This window comes from Gymnoscopelus braueri (assembly GCF_963280865.1).
Source record: "Gymnoscopelus braueri genome assembly, chromosome: 4".
Taxonomy (NCBI): domain Eukaryota; kingdom Metazoa; phylum Chordata; class Actinopteri; order Myctophiformes; family Myctophidae; genus Gymnoscopelus; species Gymnoscopelus braueri.
In genome coordinates this window covers 17,299,701-17,312,063 of record NC_137605.1, presented here as the reverse complement: position 1 = coordinate 17,312,063, position 12,363 = coordinate 17,299,701, and the positions used below count along the sequence as shown (strand labels likewise).

At 42.0% G+C, this 12,363-nt stretch overlaps 1 protein-coding gene across 1 annotated transcript in view; it reads left to right on the top strand.

The window, feature by feature from the left end:
- Nucleotides 1-11,873, top strand: part of LOC308084109 (IgGFc-binding protein-like) — a 29,922-nt gene extending 18,049 nt beyond the window's left edge. The window contains exons 23-37 of the mRNA XM_080426614.1: nt 1,302-1,420; nt 1,720-1,916; nt 2,830-2,968; nt 3,221-3,403; nt 4,399-4,544; nt 5,242-5,588; nt 6,071-6,294; nt 6,425-6,566; nt 7,683-8,019; nt 8,236-8,352; nt 8,627-8,728; nt 9,130-9,325; nt 9,838-10,101; nt 10,360-10,496; nt 11,006-11,873. Coding sequence (XP_080282740.1) covers nt 1,302-1,420; nt 1,720-1,916; nt 2,830-2,968; nt 3,221-3,403; nt 4,399-4,544; nt 5,242-5,588; nt 6,071-6,294; nt 6,425-6,566; nt 7,683-8,019; nt 8,236-8,352; nt 8,627-8,728; nt 9,130-9,325; nt 9,838-10,101; nt 10,360-10,496; nt 11,006-11,278 — 2,923 coding nt within the window. The 3' untranslated portion in view covers nt 11,279-11,873. The remainder of the gene's footprint in view (nt 1-1,301; nt 1,421-1,719; nt 1,917-2,829; nt 2,969-3,220; nt 3,404-4,398; nt 4,545-5,241; nt 5,589-6,070; nt 6,295-6,424; nt 6,567-7,682; nt 8,020-8,235; nt 8,353-8,626; nt 8,729-9,129; nt 9,326-9,837; nt 10,102-10,359; nt 10,497-11,005) is intronic.
- Nucleotides 11,874-12,363: the final 490 nt, after the last annotated feature.

Below are 12,363 nucleotides of genomic sequence, written 5' to 3'. Positions count from 1 at the left end.
TTAAATAAAATATTAATTATTTTGATATGAAGTATAGATATTTCATGTAAATTGTATAATAAACGTTCAATGGACAAATACCGGGCCTTCGCACCTAGATTTTCAGGCCGCAAAAACGTCCTGAAAATCCAGTTTCAAGTGCTCTCCATACAGTACATGGGCATGTTATTACGTCTGTGACATAACCCTAAACCCAAGACATACAATGTCACATTTTGGGACGCGTTAATATTGCGAACACAAGTACCAATGTCAGGTTTTGGGACATTTTGAACCTACAGGGATAGACTCTATAGCTGAAAACAGACAATATGCCTCTCTGACCTACTTAGTTACTTAATTAACATTAGAGACATCAGCCAAATTTAATACAGGATTACATATTTAATTAATAATGTAATTTTCAAATGATATGCTTCCACACATTTTAAAAATTATAATATATAAATCCAATAATTAATGTGATTATGGCATGGTCTCAGGCAAATCTTCTAGAAAAGGGCTTGTTTGTTTGTATGTCTGTATTGTCTGTCCCTTCAAAACTCAAGACTAATCACAGGAAACTCACAGTATGTCCATGATGTCACAAACTACAGCCACCTCTATCTATAAATGAACGCAACAGTGAAATTGGATCGTGGTTGATAATCTAAAATATCTTAATTTAATCTCTTGCTATTAAGAGAGCGCATTCGGATTAAGATGCAAACCTTCGTAATTGGCTTCACAATGCACACGCACACTGCTTGCAATCAAAATCCATCCGAAATCAACACAACACTCATGTTCAACATGGTAGATGACATTGCCGAGGGACTCGGATTTCCGAGGGTGCAGGGAATGCACAGCGTCTCTGTCATGCTTTAAAATGCTGTTTCAAAAAGAACCGTGAGCATGTTATTATTACGTCGAGGAGACATGAGAAGACATTAGACTACAGCAGGAAGCCGTGATTCTGACTGCAGTAGCACGGCCACTCTCCTTTCCACGTGATGCTTTGGTGAGCAGAGAGCTTTAGTTTGCCCCACGTCTCCTGACATCATTATATCACATTATTGATGCTCAGCACAAAATGTATTGCGTCTCCTCCGATTGCTGAATCCGTTATTTAAATAGCACCAGGAATGGAGCAGGCGCACCTGCTATTTAAAGGTGTAATAGCAGGTGCTTTGATTGATTTCATTAATGTAATGGCGAATACACGACCATGACTAATTCAATTTCGAAATACAAAACCTTTGCCCGTGCACCTTTTTATTTTCATTATATGACATATGAAAGGCCTGGTTTCATGTCACCAGGGAGATGTCTACAGGTGGAGGAGGGCGGGACATCCTGTGTCGTCACATCCAGGCTTATGTCTCCTCCTGTCAATCAGCCGGTGCCAATGTATCCAGCTGGAGGACAAACAAATTCTGTCGTAAGTCTCTTCTCATTGGTTGATTGACTGGAGCATGCTTGGTGGTGTTGTGTGTAGTGGGGTCCGGGGACCCCCAGCCAGGGGGTTCGAGGAGGTCCCCAGCTAAATAATTGATGAACTAAATGGACCCTTACCGGTCTATAACACTGAGAGTGTACAAATGCAACCAAATGGACCCGTAAAGGTCCATTTGGTTCCATTTGTACACGCTCAGAGATATGGGGTCCGTAGCCGAATGCATACCAAACCAGGAGTTCTTGAAATTCAATAGGTTTAATAAATCCCTTCTGTCCTGGCAGCTCTGACATGCCCAGCGGGGAGTCACTATGAGCTGTGTACAGACACCTGTACCTCCTCCTGCTCCTACCTGGTGACTCCTCGCCGCTGTCCTCTGTGCCACGAGGGCTGTCAGTGTGACGAAGGCTTGGCGTTCGATGGAGGACGCTGTGTTCCTGCGGAGAAATGTGGCTGTATGGTGGATGGAGTGTACTATAAGGTCAGTGGTGGAAAGTAACTAAGTACATTTACTTAAGTACTGTACTTAAGTACAATTTTGAGGTATTTGTACTTTACTTGAGTATTTCCAATTTCCAATACTTTTACTTCTACTCCACTACATCTCAGAGGCAAATATTGTACTTTTACTCCACTACAATTATTTGAAAACTTTAGTTACTAGTTACTTTTCAGATATAAGCTATGATATAATGAAACATACATTAACCACTTTAGCCCTATTTTATACATAGGCTATTTGAAAATAGCAGATCTACAAGCTCACAACGCGTCGCACCACGACGCGTTGTGAGCTTGTAGATCGGCTATTTTCAAATATTTAGTACTTTTACTTTTGGTACTTTAAGTACATTTTGATGCCAATACTTTTGTACTTTTACTCAAGTCCATTTTTAATTTTGGACTTTTACTTGTAACAGAGTATTTTTATATTGCAGTATTGGTACTTTTACTTAAGTAAAGAATTTCAGTACTTTTTCCACCACTGTATAAGGTGATAGTAAACACTTATTCTGTAATGTGGGAGGACAAACAGGTGAAAGTGTTGATGAAGTGAAATGAAAAGGTCACTTGATGAATTTAACGAATTGCATGAGTTGGTTCAAAATCTATTTTCTGCCGAATTAAAGGATGATGAGAGAATTCAATGGTATGAGCCAACAAATCTGTATTCAATGATGTTTCAAAGGAAGTGTAAATATGGAAAAAAAAATGACTAAATCAGTTGAATGTTGATCCTCAGGACAGTATTTCCAATGTAGCAATGGAGTTATCCTTGTAGATGATGGTTGTCTATGGTCTATGGTTGCCGGTACAATTCTGTGCCTGTGTACTGGTAAATACATGTGGATGGATAGGAGACATCACTCCTCATGAATCCGTTTCTCTCTCAGTCAGGTGTGTCGGTATTACGAGACGACTGTTCAGAGAGCTGCGAGTGCCAGTCTGGTCGCTTCAGCTGCAAAGAACACAGTTGCCAGAAGGGAGAGGAGTGTGGTGTGAAAGATGGGATGCTAGGATGCTACACCACAGGTAATTATACTGTGTGTGTGTGTGTGTGCGCGTGTGTGTGTGTGTGTGTGTGTGTGTGTGTGTGTGTGTGTGTGTGTGTGTGTGTGTGTGTGTGTGTGTGTGTGTGTGTGTGTGTGTGTGTGTGTGTGTGTGTGTGAGTGTGAGGGCTTATGTGCAGGTGTGAACTGTCAGTGCCTGTATAAATAACATGTATCAAACCATTTGTCTTTGTGTGTGTGTGTGTGTGTGTGTGTGTGTGTGTGTGTGTTCCAGACCCCTGTGCAGAGTTTGAGTGTCGTGAGAAAGAGCGTTGTGAGGTCCAGGACGGTGAGGCAGTGTGTGTAGCCCAGTCTAAGGCTGTGTGCTGGGGCTTTGGTGACCCACACTACTCCACATTTGACGGGTGGAGATACTCTTTCCAGGGAACCTGCTCCTACGTCCTCGTCAACACTACAGGTTATAAAACTATACAACTACAGAACATAACAAGTTGATAATAATAATAATCTAAACTAATAAACTATGCATCAAAGCAGTACTAAGAAGAATACTGTGCCATAGCAATTCCCAACCTGTGGGTCGGGGCTCACTGGTGGGCCGTAAGGATATTGTAAGTGGGCCCCCAAATAATTGGTTGAAAATCATTTCATGGTATTTGTCCATTGATCCAAGCCGGAACACAATCGATTGATTGATCGTTAAAATAAACATGCTCTGAAGATGCATGCATCCCACCCATCTGACCACTTAAAGGGGAATACCACTCATTTTCAACATTGAACTATGTCATTAATGCGAACAGCGTTTTCCCAGTGACTTGCAGGCAAGGGGGCGGGGGGCCGGGTGGGGAGCGCAGTCAGGGCACAGAAGTCAAGGCACAGACGGCTGTGTTGTTGACGGACAACGGATGCACGCTTATGAGAAACAACAAAAATAAAACCTGGCGAAACAGATGCGTGCATTAGCGCAAGATGAGGATAAAGGAAACATCCAGTTTGCTAATTCACAACTACTACTACTACTTATATTTGAAACTTTAAATCTCTTGGTTTTACTCTCTTGGTGTTTTGTTGTAGGGGATTATCTGCCACATGTATCTGTTATGAAAGAGAAATTGTATCATGAGTGAAACGGCTATAGTCCTTGGGAAACCTTAAACCTACATACGACATAGTTCAATGTTGAAAATGAGTGGTATTCCCCTTTAACACGGCAGCCATTTTCAAGTGGATCCTGATCCAGGAAAGGTGAGAACCACTGCTGTACAGCACTTAGTACATACATAGTACTTTATACTGTACCACTGAGAGTGCTAACAATGATACTAATATTTAACGTGGTCATAATCACAATCATCATCATAAACAGAAAATGTAGTTGTACTGCTTGGTAAATCTTTCCAGGTAAAAAGCATGTATCAACAACAACACATTTTATGATGTCCCCACCAGGTCGCGACCCCAGTCTTCCCCAGGTAACGGTGACAGTTAAGAATGAGCTGCGTGGAAACGATGTGGGCTCTTTCACACGTTCAGCTAGCGTGGACCTTCTGGGCCACCGTATCAACATCCCCAGAGGACAGAGGGGCACTGTGGAGGTGGGACTTGGTTTATAATGTGTGATTCTCCACCAAGGAGACCCTGTTTGATATGCATTAAGCCACAGACCGCCATTTGATATGGGACCCCAATCTACACCATAAAATCCTCAGTGTTCATTTACAGCAACTTGGAGAGTTAACTCCCTCTCTTTGTTCCAGTTGGCAATTTTGTTGCAACAAGACAAAATTGAGACACAACAAATGAGCACTAGACAAGGATGTCCCTCGGTATGTTCCCTGTTGCACATGCTATGCAGGAGCTTACGGTTCCTTTGCACACTTGTGATACTGGCAGACAGTGGGGCTATTCGCCCTATGCGGATGATCTATATTTATGCATTTTCAACCCCCCACTCATCCAACACACTCTAATCTCTTGTAACAGAATGTCTATGAATTGTTTTAATGTATGGTGCAGTGTTTTTAAAAGGTGGTCCCCTCTCAGTTGCCTGCCAAATTAATTCAATTAAAATGAATGTCCTTCAAACAGTGTTTATTTCACTGCAAGGCAACTTGTTATGTCACATTATGTTATCTGGAATGAAAACCAGTAATAGTTCTATGCTTGTGAATGATTTGAAAGATTGTCCAGAGTATGGCAGTACTGTATGGTGAAAAACCTTACATTATGACCATTACACATATCATTCAATAATAACGTGTCCCATGTCTGTCTGTCTGTCTGTCTGTTTAGGTGGATGGCATCAGGACGCACCTGCCAATCATATTAGATGGAGGAAGTATCTCTATAACAGAGTCTGGAATAAGGGGAATACTCCAAGCCGACATCGGAGTAGAGGTGACTTTTGATTGGTCCACGCTCATCATGGTGGTCATCTCCAGCAGTTTCTATGGCAACCTGGGCGGTCTCTGTGGCAACTATAACGGTAACAAAGAGGATGAGCTCACCACGCCCATGGGGAACGTGTCGACCACCGTGATCGAATGGGCGAAGTCATGGAGCATCGCTGATGATGATGTTTTCTGTTACCATCAATGTGAAGGGGAGTGCCATCAGTGCACCACTCAAGACCGTCTACGGTACTGTTTAAATGAATAAAGTAATCAATCATTGTTAAACCCCCATGACCCTAGATTTATCCTAAATAGACGGCCACTGAGAATCTTCACTGGATCAGGTAGGTAGGTACTGTGCTGAAAGGCACAGTTATAGATTATGGTTGAAGAAATTAATTCAGGTATTATTATGAATACAGCATTATATGTTTTATTTATTAAGAAATTCATTATTGGGGCAGCAGTGGCTCAGGAACTAGAGCGGCTGTCTGGGAACCCGGAAGGTGCCTGGTTTAATCCCTGGTTCTATTCCCGGCTCCTCATGGATTTGTTTGTGTCAAAGTGTCCTTGAGCAAGACACTGAACCCCTAAGTGCTCCCCAAGTGCCCCTAGGTGGCATAGTTAGGATGGGTCAGATGCAGAGAACCAACAGGTATCAGTACAACTGTACCCAAAAAAAAAGTCCTTACAGAGGTTCTTGTATCTTTTTCTGTTTTGTACTGTAGACTTGCTGGTCCACAGTACTGTGGTATTCTGTCCAATAAGACGGGTCCATTCTCTGGCTGCCATGGTAAAGTGCCGGTGAAGCAGTTTGCACAGGACTGTTTGTATGACGTGTGTGTCAACGATGGGAGACAGGAAGTGCTGTGCGAGGCTCTGACCAGTTACGTTGCAGAGTGCCAGGAGGGTGGAGTCAATGTGTCACCATGGAGAGAAATTGCCAACTGTCGTACGTAAATTATATACAGTAGTAGAGTACATACATGCATACATACATACATACTACATATCTACATACATATTTATGCCTGTCCTGTCCTGTCCTGTCCTCTCCTCTCCTCTCCTCTATTCTCCTCCAGCCCTGGCCTGTCCAGCTCATAGCCATTACAAAACTTGTGGAACATCATGTCCAGAAACCTGCAGTCCAAAGTCTGAGTCCTGCCCTAAGACCTGTGTGGAGGGCTGCTTCTGTGACAAGGGATATGTCCTCAGTGGAGAGAAGTCAGTAGAGCTTTTTGATAATTTTCATCGCTACCTTTCCAACAACAGCTATACAAATTGTTATTGTTTATGTAAAAATGTATGTCAAAGTTCTGGATATTTATAAAGGAGGACTTTGCCTCTTTGTTGTGGATGTGCAATCATTATTTATGTTATTATTGCTTACCAATGTAGTCAGTTGAAGCAATAGCTAAACATCGACAGATGGTTTTGTGAGTTGGTCAGGTTACTTACTTCACGTCTGTGAGTCCTGGTAGGATAGGAAACCAGCAGTGCTAGAGTTCCTGGTAGGATAGAAAACAAGCAGTACTAAAGTTCCTGGTAGGATAGGAAACCAGCAGTACTAGAGTTCCTGGTAGGATAGAAAACCAGCAGTACTAGAGTTCCTGGTAGGATAGAAAACAAGCAGCACTAGAGTTCCTGGTAGGATAGAAAACAAGCAGCACTATAGTTCCTGGTAGGATAGGAAACCAGCAGTACTAGAGTTCCTGGTAGGATAGAAAACAAGCAGCACTAGAGTTCCTGGTAGGATAGAAAACAAGCAGCACTAGAGTTCCTGGTAGGATAGAAAACAAGCAGCACTAAAGTTCCTGGTAGGATAGAAAACCAGCAGTACTAGAGTTCCTGGTAGGATAGAAAACAAGCAGTACTAGATTTCCTGGTAGGATAGAAAACAAGCAGCACTAGAGTTCCTGGTAGGATAGAAAACCAGCAGTACTAGAGTTCCTGGTAGGATAGAAAACCAGCAGTACTAGAAATCCTGGTAGGAAATAAAACAAGCAGGACTAGAGTTCCTGATAGGATAGAAAAGCAGCAGTACTAGGGGTCCTGGTAGGATAGAAAACCAGCAGTACTAGAGTTCTTGGTAGGATAGAAAAGCAGCAGTACTAGAGTTCTTGGTAGGATAGAAAAGCAGCAGTACTAGAGTTCTTGGTAGGGTAGAAAAGCAGCAGTACTATAGTTCCTGGTAGTGTGAAACACTTATCAAAGCTCTCTTGAGCTTCCTACTCAAGAGAACTTTAAAATGCATTGGTATGGCCCATCAGCATGCAGAGGAACCACAGGATCCAATAGAGGCAGGCACATTCTCTGACTCCTGGCATTGATCATCCCCAGGTGTGTAATCAGGGAGAAGGGCTGCGGTTGCAACCATGAAGATCGATATTACGTACCTGGCGAGGTGTTCTGGGCGGACAAACAGTGCAGGTCAAAGTGCGTGTGCAACCCAGCAACGCAGAAGGTGGTGTGTGAGCAGCGGGGATGTAAGGCTGGAGAACTTTGTTCTGTGGTGGACGGGGTCCAGGACTGCTACCCGGTCACCTTCCACACCTGCCACGCCCAGGGAGACCCGCACTTCAAAAGCTTTGATGGTCGCAAGTTTGATTTCCAGGGCAACTGTGTGTACCGTCTAGCTAACGTGTGCAGAGAGACAGAAGGATTGGAGCACTTTGAGGTAAAATGGTATAGGTAGGGTATAACACATTTAGTTGGGAGGCACAGGTGGACTTAGAGATGTATCTTGAAATGAAGTTTGCCTTGTTCAGCCAACAATATTCAAGCCAAATATTTCTTAATGCATCCATCTCATGCAGTTATCTATCCCATTTATTACTCTATTTTCTTATTACATCATTCTCCTCTCCTCTCCTCCTCTCCTCTCCTCTTGTAGGTGAGCTTGGAGAACAATAATCGTGGCAACACCGGAGTGTCCTATGCTAAAGTGGTGACTGTTAACGTCTATGGGCACTCATTTACACTGGCCCTGGACTATCCAGGACAAGTACTGGTGAGGATCTCTCTCTCACACACTCACACACACACACACACACACACACACACACACACACACACACACACACACACACACACACACACACACACACACACACACACACACACACACACACACACACGAAAATGCATGCAGGATATACTGTAAAGTTAAAGCTATGTGTGCTCATGTCTACGTGTGTTTGTGCTTGTACGTGTGTGTGTGTGTGTGTGTGTGTGTGTGTGTGTGTGTGTGTGTGTGTGTGTGTGTGTGTACATGTGCTGTGCAGGTGGATGGAGTGGCCGCCTATCTCCCGTACTCCTGCAATCAGTCGCTGGTCCGGGTTCATCGAGGAAACCGTTTGGCTGTTATTGAGACCCACTTCCTGAAGGTTACATTCTGACACAGAGACACACAGCTAGCCTTATACATGCATGCATATAGAATACATATGTTTATACAGTATATAATACATAATGCATATTGTCACTGTTGGGCGGAAGCATTACATTGTATGTACAAAACTTTGTTCCTATGGATCCAATGTAGTTATTTCATTATTACTTTTCATTGGTTAATTATTCATAAAATCCACTGACTTAACCCACTTTCACTTTCGAAATGTTTCACAACTAGCGGAAAATGTGTCCAAATGCGATACACTGTGAGCTACTTTTGGTTTCTACCCGACAGTGGTGATATATGGGATGATTTTATCTCAACATCAACAGTGTACTTAAAATGAAACATTATTGTTTCTTGACTTTGTTCATCATTCTATTACTGTTACAGGTCTCTTATGATTGGCGGAGTCTGGTGAGGGTGCAGGTGGCAACAACCTATCAGAACACACTCTGCGGTCTCTGTGGCAACCTCAATGGTGATCCTAAAGATGACCTCACGCTGCCCAATGGGAAGGCAGCCTCCAGTGCCAAGGAGTTTGGAGTGAGCCAATGGCTGGCCAACGTGCCGAGCTGCTCTCATGAGTGTATGTCGAAATGTTTTGTTGAAATGCACTTCATTTCATGTTAAAATGTTTTACATTAAGGCTGCATTCCACAATACAAAAACAAGTATGCTCTACACCGGTGGTTCTCAAACTTTTCCAGGTAAAGCACCCCCAAATGACTACCCCCCCCCATCTGAAAAACAGCTGTGCCAGGGATCCCCATACAAGTTGTTAAAATGTTTGAAATATATAAAAAATGTTTCAGATCTTTTGAAAATAGCCAATCTGCAAGCTCTGTAGATCGGCTATTTTCAAATAGCTGATGTATGTAGGTTCAAAGTGGTTAAACTGATTTTAATGTTTTATTAAGTCATTTTGCTGGGGATCCCCTGGAGTCCCCTCAAGGACCCCTGTTTGAGAACCACTGCTCTAAACCACACTTACATACTGTCCAAGTGCCGCCATGGAACAATTTTAGATTAAAAAAAAAAGTTTTGTGGTACTTTAGAAGATAAAAATATAAGTGTACTTGTATATGTTGTGATTTGTAGGTAAAGACTGCGCTCCTGAACTCCCCCCTGGTATCAAACCACCCGCTTACACGGCGGCCTGTGATGTCATTGTGTCAAAGGACGGCCCCCTGCGAGACTGTGTGAGCCGCGTCGACTCCGAGCAATTCCGCAGTGACTGTATCTACGACATGATGCTGACCAATGGGAAGGAGGCTTCCGCCTGTGACATCATCGCCGACTATGTGCAAGAGTGTCAGGAAGTGGGTGGGAAGGTAGAAAAGTGGAGGAGCAAGGACTTCTGCTGTAAGTTATGATAATAATAATAATAATAAAGATACAAATAATGTTTAATCGCATAGCACCTTTTAATACATAAAAGCAGCTAAAAGTGCTTTGCAATCAGAGCAGTGAATCTGTTTGAATGCTTGCTCGAGGACGCTTTAACGGGAAAGAAAGGGGCCTTCAAGCTCATCACCCTGTGTGTTTATAACTGGCTGTGTTACAGTGGTGTAGTGTATATTAATGTCTGTTATTTAGTGATGAATGTATTCTGTGTTTCAGGGATGAACTGTCCAGCCAACAGTCAGTACAGTTTGTCCGCTCCAGGCTGTCCTGTTTCCTGCTCCACTCCAGCTTCTAAGTGCAGAGTCAAGCCCTCTGAAGGCTGTGTCTGTAACCATGATTACTTACTGAGCCAGGTAACATAACAACCCATGCTATGCACTTCTGTTATCTTAACCACTTTCAACCTGGTGTTCCTATTTTGGGACGGTCATTATCCTATCCTATATTAAACTTGACTAATGGGAGGGCGGGCCTGCCGGGGGGCGGGCGGGGGCAGACCTCTGAGAGTCACTCTGACACCCCCAATGTGTCGTCATGGCATCAGCTGCAAACAAATCAGTCAGCGCCAGATATATATGGCATGCCCATATATGGGCATATATACTGATGACATCAGTGATCTCCACTGCTGTTCAGCGACCTGAACACTAGATGCTAGTAGTGGAAACATTTTATGTTTTACATTCCATTAACATTCCAATAAACATTCCAATAAATACAAAATAAAATAGCAGATCTATCGGTTATTTTCACTATTCAACATACGTCAAAGTATATAGGTGTTATATTATATTTAGTGGTTAATAAATTACAAAAACTATAGTAAATGTAAAATAAAACAATCTGCACTTTGCTCTTTCAGGATGGCTGTGTGCGGCTGTCGCAGTGCGGCTGTCAGTTCGAGGGGCACTATGTTCCATCCGGTGGGAAGTTCTACGCCGATGCCGACTGCCAGCGCTTCTGTGTTTGCAGTGGGGGTACGATGTCCTGCAGGGACAAACCCTGTACAGGGAATAAGAAGTGTGGCATAAGGAAGGGCAAGAGGTGCTGTTATTCCAAAAAAGACAAGGATAATCAAGGGTTTTCAGTCTTCGGCGCTATAAAGAATGTTGTGGAAAATGTGTTTAAGCAATGAAGTAGCAAGCAAGGACAGTATCTTTACTATAGTAGAGATAAGCTGATAAACTGACAAGATACATAGAATGTAGATCTTCTGGAGTCTTTGTGGATTTTTTTTTTTAGTTATAAGTACAGTATGATAGTTGTACACTTACGGTTCCTTTTTTTTTACCTCTTGAAAAATTATGTAAGGGTTAGACTGATTATGGGTAAATCATAATTTTTCCAGATATTAAGGACACAATAATCTTTCTAAATGATATGTGTATATATTTTACTGCATTTCTTTGATCAGGTGTGCTTGAGCTTAAATTACATTCAACTTTCAAACTTAAAAGTGTTTTTTGTCAAAGTTTATTTAATCCTTGAGTGGATATAGGGTCCATACATAATGTATACTGCATATATTTTGTATACAGTATATAGGTACGTGTATATCACAGTATATACTGTGCACAGTCATTATGATAGGCTAATTTGTAGGATTACATTACAATTAATGCAATTCCGAATTTTATATAAATTAAGTAAACAATGATGAATCACTACACATGGAATCGATTATTGATGTTTGTTATCAAGAAATACATTAAACATCCTTCTGCAACATACTGTAACTGAATTTTGTCTCTGTGATTGAGATGGGGCTCTAAATGCATTTTTCTTTTGTGTGAAATACTTTACTTTGTCTCAGACATGCATTGCTCCATCTACTACTCGCTACAGTATACAGTAGGATATTTTTTCTATATCATATAGCAAGTGTAGCTAGTGTGTGTGTATTAAATTGTCCATGCATTCACACATGTCCAAACGTTACAAACTTTTACAACATACTGCAAGATTATGGTAATGTGCATGCTTGAATTTGTACAATTGGTTTATTGAATGACATGTACGAAGTTCAACACATAATGGCCATGCAGGCGTGCACACTTTCAGTTCAATTATCAGAATTATATTTGAACATTAAAATAGGTGAAGGGGCAGAATTGTTTTGTTTTTGTTTTGTTGGCTTCTGAGAGGTTAGGTAACCAAATTTCTCAATTTTTCTAAAGTCTTTAGGTCTTAGCATAAATTAGAAAAAGTATACTGGATGAG